The sequence below is a fragment of the Phyllobates terribilis genome, unplaced genomic scaffold, assembly GCF_046119375.1.
Source record: "Phyllobates terribilis strain yellow unplaced genomic scaffold, ASM4611937v1 Scaffold_25__1_contigs__length_18738178, whole genome shotgun sequence".
Classification (NCBI taxonomy): Eukaryota; Metazoa; Chordata; class Amphibia; order Anura; family Dendrobatidae; genus Phyllobates; species Phyllobates terribilis.
Genome location: NW_027362785.1, coordinates 5,812,929 through 5,834,727, shown reverse-complemented (window position 1 = coordinate 5,834,727; position 21,799 = coordinate 5,812,929). Strand labels below are relative to the sequence as shown.

Sequence of the window (21,799 nt, the reverse complement as noted above, 5' to 3'; positions counted from 1 at the left end):
TCATGCCGTGTCACATTCGTGCCTTCATTAGGCCCATGGCTACCACAACCTCTTAAAGGGGTCTTCCACTACTCGGACATCGCCGTCCTAAATACTGTATTCCCCCATCACAGGTCCTAGATGTCAGGGGCCCCATCACAGGTCCTAGATGTCAGGGGCCCCATCACGAGCCTGTGATCGCCAGGCTCCGGCCCTCCTGCTAGGCAGCTCAGGGTCCAGGAGCAGAATGAACGGCTCCTGTGATAGTGAGTGTCCGTTTCCAACTAGTGAGGTGTCCACCCCGTGTCAGCCATGTTTGTACACCCAACACACCGCAATGTTATTGTACAATTAATCGCAGGGGACAAAATAAATATATAAAGCTCATGTTTGGTATCGCTGCGTGCGGAACCGTCCGCCATAATGAAATATAACAATCTTTATCGCGGCAGTGAAGACGAGGGCAGAAACGGCATAATCGCTGTTGTTCAGCAGCTTTGCCTCAGAAAAAAGTCTAAAAAGATTAGAAAGTCGTACGGACCCCAAAATGGTGCTGAGAAAAACTACAGCTCATAGCGCTAATGATTGAGAAATAGAAGTGTTCACTGCTGGAAGCCAGGCGAGGAGGGCCCCTGGGGGCCCATAAACCTGGAGCCAGGCGAGGAGTGGCCCCTAAGGGCCCATAGACCTGGAGCCAGGTGAGGAGGGGCCCCTGAGGGCCCATAGACCTGGAGCCAGGAAGGAGGGCCCCCGAGGGCCCATAGAGCTGGAGCCAGGCGAGGAGGGGCCCGTGAGGGCCCAAAGACCTGTAGTCAGGCAAGGAGCGGCCCCTGAGGGCCCATAGACCTGGAGTCAGGCAAGGAGCGGCCCCTGAGGGCTCATAGACCTGGAGCCAGGCGAGGAGGGCCCCTGAGAGCCCATAGACCTGGAGCCAGGCGAGGAGTGGCCCCTAAGGGCCCATAGACCTGGAGCCAGTCGAGGAGGGGCCCCTGAGAGCCCATGGACCTGGAGCCAGGCGAGGAGGGGCCCGTGAGGGCTCATAGACCTGGAGTCAGGCAAGGAGTGGCCCCTAAGGGCCCATAGACCTGGAGCCAGGTGAGAAGGGGCCCCTGAGAGCCCATAGACCTGGAGCCAGGCGAGGAGGGCCCCTGAGAGCCCATAGATCTGGAGCCAGGCGAGGAGGGCCCCTGAGAGCCCATAGACTTGGAGCTAGGTGAGGAGGGCCCCTGAGAGCCCATAGACCTGGAGCCAGATGAGGAGGGCCCCTGAGAGCCCATAGACCTGGAGCCAGATGAGGAGGGCTCCTGAGAGCCCATAGACCTGGAGCCAGATGAGGAGGGCTCCTGAGAGCCCATAGACCTGGAGCCTGGTAAGGAGGGCCCCTGAGAGCCCATAGACCTGGAGCTAGGTGAGGAGGGCCCCTGAGAGCCCATAGACCTGGAGCTAGGTGAGGAGGGCCCCTGAGAGCCCATAGACCTGAAGCCAGATGAGGAGGGCTCCTGAGAGCCCATAGACCTGGAGCCAGATGAGGGGGGCCCCTGAGAGCCCATAGACCTGGAGCCAGATGAGGGGGGCCCCTGAGAGCCCATAGACCTGGAGCCAGATGAGGGGGGGCCCTGAGAGCCCATAGACCTGGAGCCAGATGAGGAGGGCCCCTGAGAGCCCATAGACCTGGAGCTAGGTGAGGAGGGCCCCTGAGAGCCCATAGACCTGGAGCCAGATGAGGAGGGCCCCTGAGAGCCCATAGACCTGGAGCCAGATGAGGAGGGCTCCTGAGAGCCCATAGACCTGAAGCCAGATGAGGAGGGCTCCTGAGAGCCCATAGACCTGGAGCCAGATGAGGAGGGCTCCTGAGAGCCCATAGACCTGGAGCCAGATGAGGAGGGCTCCTGAGAGCCCATAGACCTGGAGCCAGGCGAGGAGGGCTCCTGAGAGCCCATAGACCTGGAGCCAGGTGAGGAGGGCTCCTGAGAGCCCATAGACCTGGAGCCAGGCGAGGAGGGCTCCTGAGAGCCCATAGACCTGGAGCCAGATGAGGGGGGCCCCTGAGAGCCCATAGACCTGGAGTCAGGCAAGGAGTGGCCCCTAAGGGCCCATAGACCTGGAGCCAGGTGAGAAGGGGCCCCTGAGAGCCCATAGACCTGGAGCCAGGCGAGGAGGGCCCCTGAGAGCCCATAGATCTGGAGCCAGGCGAGGAGGGCCCCTGAGAGCCCATAGACTTGGAGCTAGGTGAGGAGGGCCCCTGAGAGCCCATAGACCTGGAGCCAGATGAGGAGGGCCCCTGAGAGCCCATAGACCTGGAGCCAGATGAGGAGGGCTCCTGAGAGCCCATACACCTGGAGCCAGCTCGGGGCACTTCACTTATGTAGTGTACAGTGTAACTGCTGAGGTGCACAGAGGATTCTAGTACGGTAGGGGGCGGGGTCAGGGTGTCATGGTTACGGAGCTGTCAGTCTTGCAGTGGGCGTGTTTTCAGGTGGGCGGTTTCGAAGCTGTGAGGGCGGCTGCGCGGTGCACGCTGGGATTCACCCTCGCACGGCCGCCATCTTGTCCGTGTGCGCGGCGCTGTCGGTTGGTCGCTGTGAGGCTCCGGGACACGTCGTAGCCATGTTGTCCGCCGCGCAGTTACTGGACGAGCTGATGGGCCGGGACCGGAACCTGGCGCCGGATGAGAAGCGAAGTAACGTCCGCTGGGATGACGACAGTGTGAGTGGTAGGCCGCGGAGGAGAGAGAATGGAGGAGGAAGGGTCCCATCACCTCAGGGAACTGGGGCTGCAGAGGTTAATGGGGGATAATATGGAAGGGGGGGGTCTGTGCAGGGATGGAGGGGTTAATGGGGGGCGGTCTGTGCAGGGATGGAGTGGTTAATGGGGGATAATATGGAAGGGGGGGTCGGAGTGGGGATGGAGGTGTTAATGGGGGGGGACTGTGCAGGGATGGAGGGGTTAATGGGGGGGGACTGTGCAGGGATGGAGTGGTTAATGGGGGGGACTGTGCAGGGATGGAGGGGTTAATGGGGGGACTGTGCAGGGATGGAGGGGTTAATGGGGGGGACTGTGCAGGGATGGAGGGGTTAATGGGGGGGACTGTGCAGGGATGGAGGGGTTAATGGGGGGGACTGTGCAGGGATGGAGAGGTTAATGGGGGGGACTGTGCAGGGATGGAGAGGTTAATGGGGGGGACTGTGCAGGGATGGAGAGGTTAATGGGGGGGACTGTGCAGGGATGGAGAGGTTAATGGGGGGGACTGTGCAGGGATGGAGAGGTTAATGGGGGGGACTGTGCAGGGATGGAGAGGTTAATGGGGGGGACTGTGCAGGGATGGAGAGGTTAATGGGGGGGACTGTGCAGGGATGGAGAGGTTAATGGGGGGGACTGTGCAGGGATGGAGAGGTTAATGGGGGGGACTGTGCAGGGATGGAGAGGTTAATGGGGGGGACTGTGCAGGGATGGAGAGGTTAATGGGGGGGACTGTGCAGGGATGGAGAGGTTAATGGGGGGGACTGTGCAGGGATGGAGAGGTTAATGGGGGGGACTGTGCAGGGATGGAGAGGTTAATGGGGGGACTGTGCAGGGATGGAGAGGTTAATGGGGGGGACTGTGCAGGGATGGAGAGGTTAATGGGGGGGACTGTGCAGGGATGGAGAGGTTAATGGGGGGGACTGTGCAGGGATGGAGAGGTTAATGGGGGGGACTGTGCAGGGATGGAGAGGTTAATGGGGGGGACTGTGCAGGGATGGAGAGGTTAATGGGGGGGACTGTGCAGGGATGGAGAGGTTAATGGGGGGGACTGTGCAGGGATGGAGAGGTTAATGGGGGGGACTGTGCAGGGATGGAGAGGTTAATGGGGGGGACTGTGCAGGGATGGAGAGGTTAATGGGGGGGACTGTGCAGGGATGGAGAGGTTAATGGGGGGGACTGTGCAGGGATGGAGAGGTTAATGGGGGGGACTGTGCAGGGATGGAGAGGTTAATGGGGGGGACTGTGCAGGGATGGAGAGGTTAATGGGGGGGACTGTGCAGGGATGGAGAGGTTAATGGGGGGGACTGTGCAGGGATGGAGAGGTTAATGGGGGGGACTGTGCAGGGATGGAGAGGTTAATGGGGGGGACTGTGCAGGGATGGAGAGGTTAATGGGGGGGACTGTGCAGGGATGGAGAGGTTAATGGGGGGGACTGTGCAGGGATGGAGAGGTTAATGGGGGGGACTGTGCAGGGATGGAGAGGTTAATGGGGGGGACTGTGCAGGGATGGAGAGGTTAATGGGGGGGACTGTGCAGGGATGGAGAGGTTAATGGGGGGGACTGTGCAGGGATGGAGAGGTTAATGGGGGGGACTGTGCAGGGATGGAGAGGTTAATGGGGGGGGACTGTGCAGGGATGGAGAGGTTAATGGGGGGGACTGTGCAGGGATGGAGAGGTTAATGGGGGGACTGTGCAGGGATGGAGAGGTTAATGGGGGGGACTGTGCAGGGATGGAGAGGTTAATGGGGGGGACTGTGCAGGGATGGAGAGGTTAATGGGGGGGACTGTGCAGGGATGGAGAGGTTAATGGGGGGGACTGTGCAGGGATGGAGAGGTTAATGGGGGGGACTGTGCAGGGATGGAGAGGTTAATGGGGGGGACTGTGCAGGGATGGAGAGGTTAATGGGGGGGACTGTGCAGGGATGGAGAGGTTAATGGGGGGGACTGTGCAGGGATGGAGAGGTTAATGGGGGGGACTGTGCAGGGATGGAGAGGTTAATGGGGGGGACTGTGCAGGGATGGAGAGGTTAATGGGGGGGACTGTGCAGGGATGGAGAGGTTAATGGGGGGGGACTGTGCAGGGATGGAGAGGTTAATGGGGGGGGACTGTGCAGGGATGGAGAGGTTAATGGGGGGGACTGTGCAGGGATGGAGAGGTTAATGGGGGGGGACTGTGCAGGGATGGAGAGGTTAATGGGGGGGACTGTGCAGGGATGGAGAGGTTAATGGGGGGGGACTGTGCAGGGATGGAGAGGTTAATGGGGGGGACTGTGCAGGGATGGAGAGGTTAATGGGGGGGGACTGTGCAGGGATGGAGAGGTTAATGGGGGGGGACTGTGCAGGGATGGAGAGGTTAATGGGGGGGGACTGTGCAGGGATGGAGAGGTTAATGGGGGGGGACTGTGCAGGGATGGAGAGGTTAATGGGGGGGGACTGTGCAGGGATGGAGAGGTTAATGGGGGGGGACTGTGCAGGGATGGAGAGGTTAATGGGGGGGACTGTGCAGGGATGGAGAGGTTAATGGGGGGGACTGTGCAGGGATGGAGAGGTTAATGGGGGGGACTGTGCAGGGATGGAGAGGTTAATGGGGGGGACTGTGCAGGGATGGAGAGGTTAATGGGGGGGACTGTGCAGGGATGGAGAGGTTAATGGGGGGGACTGTGCAGGGATGGAGAGGTTAATGGGGGGGACTGTGCAGGGATGGAGAGGTTAATGGGGGGGACTGTGCAGGGATGGAGAGGTTAATGGGGGGGACTGTGCAGGGATGGAGAGGTTAATGGGGGGGACTGTGCAGGGATGGAGAGGTTAATGGGGGGGACTGTGCAGGGATGGAGAGGTTAATGGGGGGGACTGTGCAGGGATGGAGGGGTTAATGGGGGGGACTGTGCAGGGATGGAGGGGTTAATGGGGGGGACTGTGCAGGGATGGAGGGGTTAATGGGGGGGACTGTGCAGGGATGGAGGGGTTAATGGGGGGGTCTGTGCAGGGATGGAGGGGTTAATGGGGGGGTCTGTGCAGGGATGGAGGGGTTAATGGGGGGGTCTGTGCAGGGATGGAGGGGTTAATGGGGGGGTCTGTGCAGGGATGGAGGGGTTAATGGGGGGGTCTGTGCAGGGATGGAGGGGTTAATGGGGGGGTCTGTGCAGGGATGGAGGGGTTAATGGGGGGGTCTGTGCAGGGATGGAGGGGTTAATGGGGGGGACTGTGCAGGGATGGAGGGGTTAATGGGGGGACTGTGCAGGGATGGAGGGGTTAATGGGGGGGGACTGTGCAGGGATGGAGGGGTTAATGGGGGGGACTGTGCAGGGATGGAGGGGTTAATGGGGGGGGACTGTGCAGGGATGGAGGGGTTAATGGGGGGGGACTGTGCAGGGATGGAGGGGTTAATGGGGGGACTGTGCAGGGATGGAGGGGTTAATGGGGGTTCTGTGCAGGGATGGAGGGGTTAATGGGGGTTCTGTGCAGGGATGGAGGGGTTAATGGGGGGTTCTGTGCAGGGATGGAGGGGTTAATGGGGGGTTCTGTGCAGGGATGGAGGGGTTAATGGGGGGTTCTGTGCAGGGATGGAGGGGTTAATGGGGAGGGTCTGTGTGGGAATGGAGGGAGTTACTGGGGGGGGGGGTTCTGAGCGGTGATGTGGGGGGGGTGTCTGTGCAGGGGTGTAGCAGCCATATAACAGACATGCATCGGGGGTCTCTACTACACACCAGTCGTCACATACAGCTGCATCTCACTAATTAGAATATCATCAAAATCTTACTTTATTTCTGTTCTTCAATACAAAAAGTGACACTCCTATATTATATAGAGTCATGACAGACAGTGATCTATTTCACGGGTTTATTTCTGTTAGGCTATGTGCCCACCATGCAGAAATTCTCCAGCGTTTCTGCATCTCCCTGGCAGAAAAAACGCGTGCGGCTTGTGCGTGCGGCTTGTACATGTGTTTTTCCTGCCAGGGACATGCGGATGTGAAGCGTTCTTCACATTCATTTCTGCATGGGGTTATCAAGCTCTTTTCCAAGCGATTTTTAGCATCACTTGAAAGTGCTTGACATCTTGGTCACACTATATAAGTCCATGCAGTCAGCATGAGTTTTATATAGTGTGACCAAGTTAGTTAAAAAAAAGAATAAAAATGGTAAAAAAAAACAACATATACTCACCTTCCAATGGTCCCCGGTCTCCTCTTCTGATGCGTCCGGTGACTCGCGATGGTGTAAAAGGACCTTCCATGATGTCATGTAACAGGTACGCGATGTCAGCGGTCGCGTGACCTGTCATATGACTGAATGACGCCATGGAAGGTCCTTTTACTCCATTGGGAGCCACCAGGGAGCCAAGACGTATCCAAGCTGCTTGAGGTCCATGATTGGCTGCAGCGGTCATTTGGATGTACATGTTGTCTGCAGGTAAACTGTGGCCGTGTATTACAGGACTTGGTTCTGTCTCTGGTGTTCACTGAAACTGCGGTCACTATTCTACTAATAACCGGAAGCTGTCAGCAAGCTGCTATAGTGGGAGGACATAACTGCCCCGCACATCAGGTGACAGCACAATCCATGGTGGAAAGGCAACGGTCCCGGGCTGTAACTAGAGCAATGCGCAGACACTACATTCATAGTGCATGCTGGGAAATTGCAGCTCTGGAGAATGATACGAGACCAGTACAGGATAAGTAATGTATGTACACAGTGAGTGCAGCTCTGGAGTATAATACAGGAGGTAACTCAGGATCAGTAATGTATGTACACAGTGACTGCACCAGCAGAATAGTGAGTGCAGCTCTGGAGTATAATACAGGATGTAACTCGGGATCAGTAATGTAATGTATGTACACAGTGACTGCAGCAGCAGAATAGTGAGTGCAGCTCTGGAGTATAATACAGGATGTAACTCAGGATCAGTAATGTAATGTATATACACAGTGACTGCACCAGCAGAATAGTGAGTGCAGCTCTGGAGTATAATACAGGAGGTAACTCAGGATCAGTAATGTAATGTATATACACAGTGACTGCACCAGCAGAATAGTGAGTGCAGCTCTGGAGTATAATACAGGAGGTAACTCAGGATCAGTAATGTAATGTATGTACACAGTGACTGCACCAGCAGAATAGTGAGTGCAGCTCTGGGGTATAATACAGGATGTAACTCAGGATCAGTAATGTAATGTATATACACAGTGACTGCACCAGCAGAATAGTGAGTGCAGCTCTGGAGTATAATACAGGAGGTAACTCAGGATCAGTAATGTAATGTATGTACACAGTGACTGCACCAGCAGAATAGTGAGTGCAGCTCTGGAGTATAATACAGGAGGTAACTCAGGATCAGTAATGTAATGTATGTACACAGTGACTGTACCAGCAGAATAGCGAGTGCAGCTCTGGGGTATAATACAGGATGTAACTCAGGATCAGTAATGTAATGTATGTACACAGGGACTGCACCAGCAGAATAGTGAGTGCAGATCTGGAGTATAATACAGGATGTAACTCAGGATCAGTAATGTATGTACACAGTGACTGCACCAGCAGAATAGTGAGTGCAGCTCTGGGGTATAATACAGGATGTAACTCAGGATCAGTAATGTAATGTATATACACAGTGACTGCACCAGCAGAATAGTGAGTGCAGCTCTGGAGTATAATACAGGAGGTAACTCAGGATCAGTAATGTATGTACACAGTGACTGCACCAGCAGAATAGTGAGTGCAGCTCTGGAGTATAATACAGGAGGTAACTCAGGATCAGTAATGTAATGTATGTACACAGTGACTGCACCAGCAGAATAGCGAGTGCAGCTCTGGGGTATAATACAGGATGTAACTCAGGATCAGTAATGTATGTACACAGGGACTGCACCAGCAGAATAGTGAGTGCAGATCTGGAGTATAATACAGGATGTAACTCAGGATCAGTAATGTAATGTATGTACACAGTGACTGCACCAGCAGAATAGTGAGTGCAGCTCTGGAGTATAATACAGGATGTAACTCAGGATCAGTAATGTAATGTATGTACACAGTGACTGCACCAGCAGAATAGTGAGTGCAGCTCTGGAGTATAATACAGGAGGTAACTCAGGATCAGTAATGTATGTACACAGTGACTGCACCAGCAGAATAGTGAGTGCAGCTCTGGAGTATAATACAGGAGGTAACTCAGGATCAGTAATGTAATGTATGTACACAGTGACTGCACCAGCAGAATAGCGAGTGCAGCTCTGGGGTATAATACAGGATGTAACTCAGGATCAGTAATGTAATGTATGTACACAGGGACTGCACCAGCAGAATAGTGAGTGCAGATCTGGAGTATAATACAGGATGTAACTCAGGATCAGTAATGTAATGTATGTACACAGTGACTGCACCAGCAGAATAGTGAGTGCAGCTCTGGAGTATAATACAGGATGTAACTCAGGATCAGTAATGTATGTACACAGTGACTGCACCAGCAGAATAGTGAGTGCAGCTCTGGAGTATAATACAGGAGGTAACTCGGGATCAGTAATGTAATGTATGTACACAGTGACTGCACCAGCAGAATAGTGAGTGCAGCTCTGGAGTATAATACAGGAGGTAACTCAGGATCAGTAATGTAATGTTTGTACACAGTGACTGCACCAGCAGAATAGTGAGTGCAGCTCTGGAGTATAATACAGGAGGTAACTCAGGATCAGTAATGTATGTACACAGTGACTGCACCAGCAGAATAGTGAGTGCAGCTCTGGAGTATAATACAGGATGTAACTCAGGATCAGTAATGTAATGTATGTACACAGGGACTGCACCAGCAGAATAGTGAGTGCAGCTCTGGGGTATAATACAGGATGTAACTCGGGATCAGTAATGTAATGTTTGTACACAGTGACTGCACCAGCAGGATGAGTGCAGCTCTGGAGGATAATACAGGATCAGTAATGTTTGTACACAGTGACTGCTCTAGCAGGATGAGTGCAGCTCTGGAGGATAATACAGGATCAGTAATGTTTGTACACAGTGACTGCTCTAGCAGGATGAGTGCAGCTCTGGAGGATAATACAGGATCAGTAATGTTTGTACACAGTGACTGCTGTAGCAGGATGAGTGCAGCTCTGGAGGATAATACAGGATCAGTAATGTTTGTACACAGTGACTGCTCCAGCAGGATGAGTGCAGCTCTGGAGGATAATACAGGATCAGTAATGTTTGTACACAGTGACTGCTCTAGCAGGATGAGTGCAGCTCTGGAGGATAATACAGGATCAGTAATGTTTGTACACAGTGACTGCTCTAGCAGGATGAGTGCAGCTCTGGAGGATAATACAGGATCAGTAATGTTTGTACACAGTGACTGCTCTAGCAGGATGAGTGCAGCTCTGGAGGATAATACAGGATCAGTAATGTTTGTACACAGTGACTGCTCTAGCAGGATGAGTGCAGCTCTGGAGGATAATACAGGATCAGTAATGTTTGTACACAGTGACTGCTCCAGCAGGATGAGTGCAGCTCTGGAGGATAATACAGGATCAGTAATGTTTGTACACAGTGACTGCTCTAGCAGGATGAGTGCAGCTCTGGAGGATAATACAGGATCAGTAATGTTTGTACACAGTGACTGCTCTAGCAGGATGAGTGCAGCTCTGGAGGATAATATAGGATCAGTAATGTTTGTACACAGTGACTGCTCCAGCAGGATGAGTGCAGCTCTGGAGGATAATACAGGATCAGTAATGTTTGTACACAGTGACTGCTCTAGCAGGATGAGTGCAGCTCTGGAGGATAATACAGGATCAGTAATGTTTGTACACAGTGACTGCTCTAGCAGGATGAGTGCAGCTCTGGAGGATAATACAGGATCAGTAATGTTTGTACACAGTGACTGCTCCAGCAGGATGAGTGCAGCTCTGGAGGATAATACAGATTCAGTAATGTTTGTACACAGTGACTGCTCTAGCAGGATGAGTGCAGCTCTGGAGGATAATACAGGATCAGTAATGTTTGTACACAGTGACTGCTCTAGCAGGATGAGTGCAGCTCTGGAGGATAATACAGGATCAGTAATGTTTGTACACAGTGACTGCTCCAGCAGGATGAGTGCAGCTCTGGAGGATTATACAGGATCAGTAATGTTTGTACACAGTGACTGCTCTAGCAGGATGAGTGCAGCTCTGGAGGATAATACAGGATCAGTAATGTTTGTACACAGTGACTGCTCTAGCAGGATGAGTGCAGCTCTGGAGGATAATACAGGATCAGTAATGTTTGTACACAGTGACTGCTCCAGCAGGATGAGTGCAGCTCTGGAGGATAATACAGGATCAGTAATGTTTGTACACAGTGACTGCTCTAGCAGGATGAGTGCAGCTCTGGAGGATAATACAGGATCAGTAATGTTTGTACACAGTGACTGCTCTAGCAGGATGAGTGCAGCTCTGGAGGATAATACAGGATCAGTTATGTTTGTACACAGTGACTGCTCTAGCAGGATGAGTGCAGCTCTGGAGGATAATACAGGATGTGTAGTGCATGTATACAGTCTATTTGCTGGTGAGGATTGGCCTGTACAGAATCTGCTGGTCCTGGAGGGGTTATATAGAGCAGCTTTATGTAGAGGCAGATACTGTGGCAGTAGAGGTTCTCGGTGGGCACCGGGGGGCGGTGATTACATTGGGGTGGAGGAGCGTTGTGTGCGCTGGCGACTCTTGATGTTCCTCTGTGTACAGTCGTACTGATGTGGCAGCGCGGGCACACACCGGGGGCTGACGCTGCTTTCTTTGGGGTCCCTTCCAATGTATTTGTAAATTAAGCTTTCGATACAGGTCACATAGTCCGGCCAGCAGCCCCCCATAGACGTGCACCAGACTCTGCCGAGGGCTTATGAGGGGAGTACACAGCGGGTTAAAAGCCTCTGGCGGTGGATTATCATCTCCCTTTAGATCAAAGTGAGATTGGACATGATAAAATCCATCTGCCTTATCTCTGCCATCGGGGGAGTTCTGGGGTCCCCCATACACCTTGGGCGGTCGGCGGGTCCAGTCACATTACGCATCTGGGCCTGCAATGTCCTAAGTCTTTCCTCCAGCTTCTACCAGTCTGCAGGATCTCTTCTTGCTGTCAGTGAATGGGGACATTCTCATCTCCTGCTTATAGCTGATGCTTTGGTGCAGTGTTTGAGTGCAGTGACCCCGGCAGCAGCACAAACCCTCCACTTCTGGCAGGTTACTAGCTTTAGCCCTCTGTTACACTGTGTCAGGATCGCCCACCCTGACTACTTGCAGCAGTCTTGTGGCTCCGCTCAAGAGACAGCTGGCCGGTGCAGCGAGGCACAATGATGGGCGCAGTCCTCACCATTGTCTATTATGCCGACCTCCAGGGTCGGGGCACTAATAAGTCAGGAGCCCAGCTGTGGCTATCCCCTAGTGATGGCACTACAACTCCCAGCATTGCACTGGCAGCTACAGTGTGCGGGGCACTGTTCCTGTGTGCCTGGTTGGTGTCCAGTCCTGCAGATCCTCTGCCATGGTGCCAGCTCCCCGACTGCCCTCTGACATTTGCTGCCTGGCGGGAGGGACGACAAATCCCAGATATTTATAGTATGATATTTAAAGGGACGGAGAGGAGGATGGGTGGGGTGCGGGGGTCCGAATCAACTACTTCTGTTGATAACTGGAATAAAGGGTGACGTCAGCAGACGCTAGTCTGGCCCTCCAGGTTATGGGGTGACCATAACACCTTTTAATTCCTGCTCGCTAACGATCATTTATTCTGACCCTGTAGGTCTGTAAACACTTCCTGTGTGAATTCTGTCCAGCCGAGCTGTTCACAAACACCAGGTCCGATTTGGGTAAGTAACAGGCGCAGGACTGGGTGCAATGCTAGTTATAAGAGCGCCTCCTTGTGGATGTCTTTTGTCATTGTCATGAAGCACTACACACTTCAACGTTTTCAAGATCCCTCCCTTTGCTCATTCTTAGATGGAGGGGTCAGCTCACTCAGACTTTAAGTAAGAGAAATCAGTCCAGGAATGAAGCTGTGCTGACACATGAGAACTAGTGTAGATGGTCTGTTACTGGAAGATATTCAGAGCGCACATCCAGCTTTTATTACTGGGAGAGATGGGTAGTCCTTACATCCAAGACACACAGACCTCACATGCAGCCTATATTACCGGGAGGGCCACGCTCGCCTCACATCCAGCCTATATTACTGGGAGAGACATACAGACCTCATATCCAGCCTATATTACCGGGAGGGGCATACAGACCTCACATCCAGCCTATATTACTGTGAGGGGCACAGAGACCTCACATCCAGCCTATATTCGTGGGAGGGGCACGTGCACCTCTCATGCAGACTACATTACCGGGAGGGGCGCGCACACCTGACATGCAGCCTATATTACTGGGAGGGGCACACAGACCTCACATCCAGCCTATATTACCGGGAGGGACACACAGACCTCACATCCAGCCTATATTACTGGGAGGGTCACACAGACCTCACATCCAGCCTATATTACCGGGAGGGTCACACAGACCTCACATCCAGCCTATATTACCGGGAGGGGCACACAGACCTCACATCCAGCCTATATTACCGGGAGGGGCACACAGACCTCACATCCAGCCTATATTACCGGGAGGGGCACACAGACCTCACATCCAGCCTATATTACCGGGAGGGGCACACAGACCTCACATCCAGCCTATATTACCGGGAGGGGCACACAGACCTCACATCCGGCCTTTATTACCGGGAGGGATACACAGACCTCACGTCCGGCCTATATTACCGGGAGGGACACACAGACCTCACGTCCGGCCTATAGTACCGGGAGGGACACACAGACCTCACGTCCGGCCTATAGTACCGGGAGGGACACACAGACCTCACGTCCGGCCTATAGTACCGGGAGGGACACACAGACCTCACGTCCGGCCTATAGTACCGGGAGGGACACACAGACCTCACGTCCGGCCTATAGTACCGGGAGGGACACACAGACCTCACGTCCGGCCTATAGTACCGGGAGGGACACACAGACCTCACGTCCGGCCTATAGTACCGGGAGGGACACACAGACCTCACGTCCGGCCTATAGTACCGGGAGGGGCATACAGACCTCACATCCAGCCTATATTACTGTGAGGGGCACAGAGACCTCACATCCAGCCTACATTCGTGGGAGGGGCACGTGCACCTCTCATGCAGCCTATATTACCGGGAAGGGCACACAGACCTCACATCCAGCCTATATTACCGGGAGGGACACACAGACCTCACATCCAGCCTTTATTACCAGGAGGGACACACAGACCTCACATCCAGCCTTTATTACCAGGAGGGTCACACAGACCTCACATCCAGCCTTTATTACCAGGAGAGTCACACAGACCTCACATCCAGCCTATATTACCGGGAGGGTCACACAGACTTCACATCCAGCCTATATTACTATATTACCGGGAGGGACACACAGACCTCACGTCCGGCCTATATTACCGGGAGGGACACACAGACCTCACATCCAGCCTATATTACCGGGAGGGACACACAGACCTCACATCCAGCCTTTATTACCAGGAGGGTCACACAGACCTCACATCCAGCCTTTATTACCAGGAGAGTCACACAGACCTCACATCCAGCCTATATTACCGGGAGGGTCACACAGACTTCACATCCAGCCTATATTACTATATTACCGGGAGGGACACACAGACCTCACGTCCGGCCTATATTACCGGGAGGGACACACAGACCTCACGTCCGGCCTATATTACCGGGAGGGACACACAGACCTCACGTCCGGCCTATATTACCGGGAGGGGGACACAGACCTCACGTCCGGCCTATATTACCGAGAGGGGGACACAGACCTCACGTCCGGCCTATATTACCGGGAGGGGGACACAGACCTCACGTCCGGCCTATATTACCGGGAGGGGGACACAGACCTCACGTCCGGCCTATATTACCGGGAGGGGGACACAGACCTCACGTCCGGCCTATATTACCGGGAGGGGGACACAGACCTCACGTCCGGCCTATATTACCGGGAGGGGGACACAGACCTCACGTCCGGCCTATATTACCGGGAGGGGGACACAGACCTCACGTCCGGCCTATATTACCGGGAGGGGGACACAGACCTCACGTCCGGCCTATATTACCGGGAGGGGGACACGGACGTCGCGTCCGGCCTTTATTACCGGGAGGGGCGCTCCCTCAAGAGAAACGTTTCACATTTTGATCAGGTTGCAAACTGTATTTTGGGGTCTGATAATGAATACAGACTGAAACTTTGCTTTCCGTTTCCATTATTCGCAGGTCCTTGTGAAAAGATCCATGACGAGAACCTGCGTAAACAGTGAGTGTTGCCGTCCATAGTTAGATTTGTGCCCCTCTCCCGCCTCCGCCGTCCTCACCCGCTGCCTGTCTTATATCCTAGGTACGAGAAGAGCTCGCGCTTCCTGAAGGTCGGCTATGAGCGGGAATTCCTGCGGTACCTGCAGAGCTTACTGGCCGAGGTGGAGCGCAGGATCCGCAGGGGGCACGCACGGTTGGCTCTGTCCCAGAGTCAGCAGGCATCTGGTGTGAGTATCTGCGGGTGGGGCGACCCAGGAAACGCCAGAGCTGGGCCCACAATCCTAGCCCAATGTGGACCATGGTGCCCCATGTGGTGTCATAGTAATTGGGGAACACTAGAGAAAGTCTACGGCCGTGGGGGGAGGCCGCTCCCTCCATAAGTGTTGGGGGTCTCCAGTCTCTACCCCTCGGTGTAACCCTTTCCTTACCTTTTATTTCTCTCTTCCACAGTCTGTTGGGCCAACGGGAAAGAACGAGGAGAAAATCCAAGTATTGACGGATAAAATCGAAGCCTTGCTGCTGCAGGTAATGATAGCTGACCCCGCCGCTCACAGCGGCCTCGTATTTGCAGCATTTTCTGCCTGCAGGATTTGACCACAGTGTGACCTCTGGAGGGTCTTGTACACATGACCCTTTAAAATAGCACATGTGCACAATACCTGCCGGGTGTCATACATTTGAACTGACCACAGGCCTGAGCGTCCGTCCAGCCGGCAGTGCCCCTCCCTCTCCGCGGCCGGTGACTTGTCAGCCGGCAGTGCCCCTCCCTCTCCGCGGCCGGTGACGTGTCAGCCGGCAGTGCCCCTCCCTCTCCGCGGCCGGTGACGTGTCAGCCGGCAGTGCCCCTCCCTCTCCGCGGCCGGTGACGTGTCAGCCGGCAGTGCCCCTCCCTCTCCGCGGCCGGTGACGTGTCAGCCGGCAGTGCCCCTCCCTCTCCGCGGCCGGTGACGTGTCAGCCGGCAGTGCCCCTCCCTCTCCGCGGCCGGTGACGTGTCAGCCGGCAGTGCCCCTCCCTCTCCGCGGCCGGTGACGTGTCAGCCGGCAGTGCCCCTCCCTCTCCGCGGCCGGTGACGTGTCAGCCGGCAGTGCCCCTCCCTCTCCGCGGCCGGTGACGTGTCAGCCGGCAGTGCCCCTCCCTCTCCGCGGCCGGTGACGTGTCAGCCGGCAGTGCCCCTCCCTCTCCGCGGCCGGTGACGTGTCAGCCGGCAGTGCCCCTCCCTCTCCGCGGCCGGTGACGTGTCAGCCGGCAGTGCCCCTCCCTCTCCGCGGCCGGTGACGTGTCAGCCGGCAGTGCCCCTCCCTCTCCGCGGCCGGTGACGTGTCAGCCGGCAGTGCCTCTCCCTCTCCGCGGCCGGTGACTTTTCCGGCTTTGGTGATGATGGGCAGACTCTTCTTACTCCTGTCCAGTCTTGTAGTCACCGGTGGTGTTTTCTTTGCAGATAGAGGAGCTCGGCTCTGAAGGAAAAGTAGAGGAAGCGCAGGGGATGATGAAACTCGTCGAACAATTGAAGGAAGAACGGGAACTTCTGAAGTCTACGACATCGGTGAGTGAGGGGGTTATGGACGTCTGGTTTAGAGGATCTGCTCCGCTCCTTGTCCGGCAGTCGGTGCAGCGATTCCTTCGCCTCTGCGGATTCCTCGGCCAGGACGTGGTGTGGATGAGCTGCCGGTCGTTAGCCGGCGTCTGGTTTAGAGGATCTGCTCCGCTCCTTGTCCGGCAGTCGGTGCAGCGATTCCCTCTCCTCTGCGGATTCCTCGGCCAGGACGTGGTGTGGATGAGCTGCCGGTCGTTAGCCGGCGTCTGGTTTAGAGGATCTGCTCCGCTCCTTGTCCGGCAGTCGGTGCAGCGATTCCCTCTCCTCTGCGGATTCCTCGGCCAGGACGTGGTGTGGATGAGCTGCCGGTTGTTAGCCGGCGTCTGGTTTAGAGGATCTACCCAGCTCCTTGTCCGGCAGTCGGTGCAGCGATTCCCTCTCCGGTACATGCAGAGACTTGGTCACCAGAAGCCTCCTAACCTTGAGTAAATAACCCGTTTTTGCTTTTTCTTCCCGTAGACTATCGAAAGTTTTGCCGCCCAGGAGAAGCAGATGGAGGTGTGCGAGGTCTGCGGCGCCTTCCTGATTGTCGGAGACGCTCAGTCCCGCGTGGACGACCATCTTATGGGCAAACAACACATGGGCTACGCCAAAATAAAGAACACGGTGGAGGAGTTAAAGGTGAGTGGACGCTGAGTCAGGAATGAAGGGGTACGTGAAAGCTGTCATTCCTCTGTGCTGCCAGTAGGGGGCGGTGCAATCTGGCTGCGCACACTGCTGGTTAGAAATGCAAGAACGGTGCGAGGTGTTAAATCCCTGCGAGTGTCAGAGAGTAAAATGTGTGCCAAAGCCATGAGGTCCGATATCTGGGACCTTCTTTCCCTGATCGTGATACTGAAGGGGCTGCACAGTGTGTGCTGCCCCCCGTGTAAGCGCTCTCTGGACGGCGGGGGCCCCCCCCGTGTAAGCGCTCGCTGGACGGCGGCCGTGCTGCCCCCCCCCCCCCGTGTAAGCGCTCGCTGGACGGCGGCCGTGCTGGCCCCCCCGTGTAATCGCTCGCTGGACGGCGGCCGTGCTGGCCCCCCCGTGTAATCGCTCGCTGGACGGCGGCCGTGCTGGCCCCCCCGTGTAAGCGCTCGCTGGACGGCGGCCGTGCTGGCCCCCCCGTGTAAGCGCTCGCTGGACGGCGGCCGTGCTGGCCCCCCCGTGTAAGCGCTCGCTGGACAGCGGCCGTGCTGCTCAATAATGGGGCCACATTCACTGCACAGGGAAATGGTGATTGGGGTGCAGCGATGAACGAGCTGTGTGTACGGGTGGTGGTCCCGGAGGTCGGACCCACAAGGTCCGGGCATATCCGAGCTTCCAGTTTGCAGCTTAAGAGTCGATGCTTTAGTAACGAGTTTGATTTTGTTTGTTTTTTTTGCTAAAGGAAAAGCTTAGGAAAAAGACAGATGAGCCCGAGCGGGACGATAAGTTAAAAAAAGAGAAAGAAGAAAAAGACAAAGAAAAAGAAAAGGAACGTGAGAAAGAAGAAAAGGAGAAAAAACGCCGCCGAGAGGAAGAAGAGCGAGACAAAGAGAGAAACCGAGACCGGGACAAGCGCAAAAGAAGCCGTTCCCACAGCCGCAACTCCAGCCGAGCGTCCGAGAGGCGAAGCAGCCGGTCCCGTGACCACAAGAGGTCGCGGAGCCGAGACCGGAGGAGAAGCAGGTACGTGCCCACGAGACCAGGCCGGACGTCGCTTCCGATTCTGGTATATGACTGGCACCTGTTATCTGCTTCCATGACTAATCGCTCCCCGTGTCCTTTCAGAAGCCGGGAACGCCAGCGGAGCCGAAGCCACAACAGAACGGACCGGAAGCATCGGTCCCGCAGCAGAGACAAGCGGCGATCAAAAAGCCGAGAACGCAGATCTTACAAACACAGGAGCAGAAGCCGAGACAGAGAGCGGAGGTCAAAGGAAAAAGGTTTGTCCTGTGGACGCTATGGCGAGGCCTTTTATATCAGCACCAGTTCACACCATGTGACAACTGATGATTTGCGGAACCTTTATCATGATTGTGACTTGTTACGTTTTGGGGGGTTCTTTGGAAGATGCCATTACTTTTTCTGTTAATTTTTTTATTTTTTGTCGCCCGTCTTATACCCACACAAGGTTCTAATTTTACCGCGTTCATCTCCCCAGAAAAAAGAAGCTCCGACGACAAAAAAAGCAGCAAGTCCAGCAGTCGGGACGGACAGAGCGACTCCCGCCAGTCCGACTCTAACGAATTTTCTGCACAGACCTCAGTGAATGGGGCCAACGAGGGCGTAAAATCTGAAGGTGACACTCAGTCCAATTAAAACTGCTCTGATTTGTCCTCTGGTCGGTCAGAGGTAAGTGCTCTTCGCCTCCCCGTCCATAGCTCTTATGTTGTGCTAGAATGTAACGGTGCAGCGTAAGTATGCACAGATGAAGAGCGCTCTCCCGAGATGCCTGCTGGCCACCAAGGGGAAGCTCAGTAGCCCTGCAGAAAATGTGGAGGTATATCATCATTTTCTGTATTTGTAGTGCCCCCTTCTCCCCCGACCATGGCCGTCCAGCCCTTCTCCCCCGACCATGGCCGTCCAGCCCTTCTCCCCCGACCATGGCCGTCCAGCCCTTCTCCCCCGACCATGGCCGTCCAGCCCTTCTCCCCCGACCATGGCCGTCCAGCCCTTCTCCCCCGACCATGGCCGTCCAGCCCTTCTCCCCCGACCATGGCCGTCCAGCCCTTCTCCCCCGACCATGGCCGTCCAGCCCTTCTCCCCCGACCATGGCCGTCCAGCCCTTCTCCCCCGACCATGGCCGTCCAGCCCTTCTCCCCCGACCATGGCCGTCCAGCCCTTCTCCCCCGACCATGGCCGTCCAGCCCTTCTCCCCCGACCATGGCCGTCCAGCCCTTCTCCCCCGACCATGGCCGTCCAGCCCTTCTCCCCCGACCATGGCCGTCCAGCCCTTCTCCCCCGACCATGGCCGTCCAGCCCTTCTCCCCCGCGCCCTCTTCCGACATTTGCGCCACTTTACAACTTGTTCCGAGATGTTATCTTGATGCTTTTGTCATGAATGCAGCGAATGTCAATGTAGTCGTAGATTTATTTTTTTTTTTATCGAAGAGGGCGCAACTTTTACTTATTTAAAAAAAAAAAAAAAAAAATGGCTGGAATTAAAAATAATAATAATAAAAAAAAAAAACTGGATGTTTTTGTGAAAGCTGTTTGGAGTGGTTTGCCTTGCACACTAATGCGGTCTGTTCTGTAACTCGAGAGCATTGGATTGATGGAAGTGTAGGGTTTATGAATAAATTCACCTCTCTGCCATACCTCTCAGCCGTTGGTGTTGTAAGCGGGGGCCCCTGAAAATTAAAAATCAAGGATTCAGTCATACTAATCAGGTACTCTCGACAGGTACTCCTTTCTCTACCAAAATCCATGTTTTGAAATGCTGTTACATACTAGCCTAAGCGTTAATATTTCTATAGCTTTTATGTCTGTCTACCAACAAAAGCAGCGTTGTTGTTGTTGTTGTTGTTTTCTTACATTGGTAGACTTTTTTTTTTTTTTTTTTATGCCACTTTTTAACAGTTTGGTAATTTTTCTTTCGACTGTGTCTAGGGATGCAGTGATGTCATTAATGCAAAATTCTGTAAAAAGATATTAAATGCAAAAATCTGTGCTCGCTCTAAATGGGCCATGTTACATTCAGTGCAAGCTTTTACCGAGGTATGTCCTTTTTTTTTGTTGTTTTTTTTTTCCCCCTACCGAGTAGGAGAAGATTTGCATTGTGTTATCCAGGGGCCGCGGCATTCATTGTAGCACAGTACATTATTTTTTTTATATTTTTTGGGGGGGCTCCGACAGAAAAAAAAAAAACGGGAGATTAAGAAGTCGTCCATTATTCGAGGCGAACTCCCCATTTTTTTTTTTTTTCTGTTCCAGATGCCTTTTTTTGCATGAGCGTTAGATTTTTTTGGGGGGGGGACAGGTAATCGGTTTGCATTTATCTATAAAATATTTATTAGCAATTAATTTATTCTTTTTTTTTTTTTTTCTTTTATTTCTTTGCACATTTTACCAACTAGGACGACGTGCCGAAGACGAAGAGACCGCCCTCCTCTCCACCTCCCCACCCCAAGATGTCTTAATTGAAGATCTACTTTATAAGAGGTGACCGAAACCTGTATTGAGAATTAAAAAAAAAAAAAAAAATAATAAAAAAAAAATAAATAAAAAACACTCCCCTACCCCTACACCCACGCACAAAGTTAGCTGGTTCTTAAGTTAAGAACTGAAGTAATCCTCTAGTGTTATCCCCACGAGTCCGTCCTGGAGGTGTCAGGACACACTGTAAAAAAAAATTATTTATGACCTGCGCAGGCACAATACTAAACCCGCCTCGCATATTGGTTTAAAAATTAAAAAGTTTTTTTTTTTCTTTTTTTTTTTTGGACTTGGGGTGGGGGGGAGAAATAAAACCAGAATAAAAAAAACATGTTTGTGAACTTTTTTTAAACTTTTTTTTTTTTTTTTTACGAGTAGTGGTAGATTATCCAATAAAGCATCCTGAATCCTCGTGTAAATGTGCGCTGTTGTTACTTGGCTTGGTATTACTTGCTTTTTTTCAAATAAACTTGTTACTGTTTGTTTCCGTGTCTCTTGTTTTTACCTTTTTTATTTTTTTATTACAGTTTTAGGATGCGCCACCACTTTATGACCGGTCACTTGTGGATCCGCATCAATCCTGAGAATCGATCATAAAGTGATCGCACATGGATTGCCAGCGCCTTAGGGAAAAGCAGGGGAGGGCGCACAGCCTAATAGAGTAGATGGTGTAAACTTATGTCGCTTCGTTGGGTACAAAGGAAGCCATGTGTCATCTTTTATTTGACTGCCGTCGCCTCGATGACTGCCGTCGCCTCGATGACTGCCGTCTAGTTCCTCCTATGAATCTTTTAGGCACACATGTCCCCTCAAAGTGACCCCCATTCTAAAACGGGCCCCCTCAAACTGCTCAAAACCACATCCAAGAAGGTTTTAACTCTTCAGGTGCTTCACAGGAATTAAAGCAATGTGGAAGGGAAAAAAAAATTAAAATTTAACTTTTTCCTACAGACATGTTCATTTAGCCCCAAATGTTTTATTTTCGCAAGGGTAAAAAGAGAAAAT

At 53.5% G+C, this 21,799-nt stretch overlaps 1 protein-coding gene across 3 annotated transcripts; it reads left to right on the top strand.

Annotated features, from left to right (window-relative positions):
• Window positions 1-2,462: 2,462 nt before the first annotated feature.
• On the top strand, window positions 2,463-21,275 carry LUC7L3 (LUC7 like 3 pre-mRNA splicing factor). 3 transcript variants are annotated; one of them, XM_073660271.1, is made up of 11 exons: window positions 2,463-2,685; window positions 12,489-12,555; window positions 15,042-15,081; window positions 15,163-15,307; window positions 15,531-15,605; window positions 16,520-16,624; window positions 17,135-17,296; window positions 18,045-18,325; window positions 18,431-18,582; window positions 18,801-18,991; window positions 20,716-21,275. In XM_073660271.1, exons 1-10 carry the CDS (start codon window positions 2,587-2,589, stop codon window positions 18,956-18,958), a joined length of 1,284 nt encoding a protein of 427 aa, XP_073516372.1. In that variant the 5' UTR covers window positions 2,463-2,586; the 3' UTR covers window positions 18,959-18,991; window positions 20,716-21,275. The 3 variants fall into 3 exon arrangements, with proteins under 3 accessions (XP_073516372.1, XP_073516373.1, XP_073516371.1); XM_073660272.1 differs by having other exon boundaries at window positions 2,464-2,685; window positions 18,428-18,582; window positions 18,801-18,938; XM_073660270.1 differs by having other exon boundaries at window positions 2,464-2,685; window positions 18,428-18,582.
• The last annotated feature ends 524 nt before the right edge of the window (window positions 21,276-21,799 follow it).

What these genes read in the sequence shown, in the direction of transcription:
- LUC7L3 (XM_073660272.1), top strand. Translation starts at nt 2,587, where the DNA reads ATGTTGTCCGCCGCGCAGTTACTGGACGAGCTGATGGGCCGGGACCGG. An exon ending in TTCTGAAGTCTACGACATCG is followed by an intron (nt 16,625 to 17,134) that starts GTGAGTGAGGGG and finishes TTCTTCCCGTAG; the next exon opens with ACTATCGAAAGTTTTGCCGC. An exon ending in ACACGGTGGAGGAGTTAAAG is followed by an intron (nt 17,297 to 18,044) that starts GTGAGTGGACGC and finishes TTTTTGCTAAAG; the next exon opens with GAAAAGCTTAGGAAAAAGAC.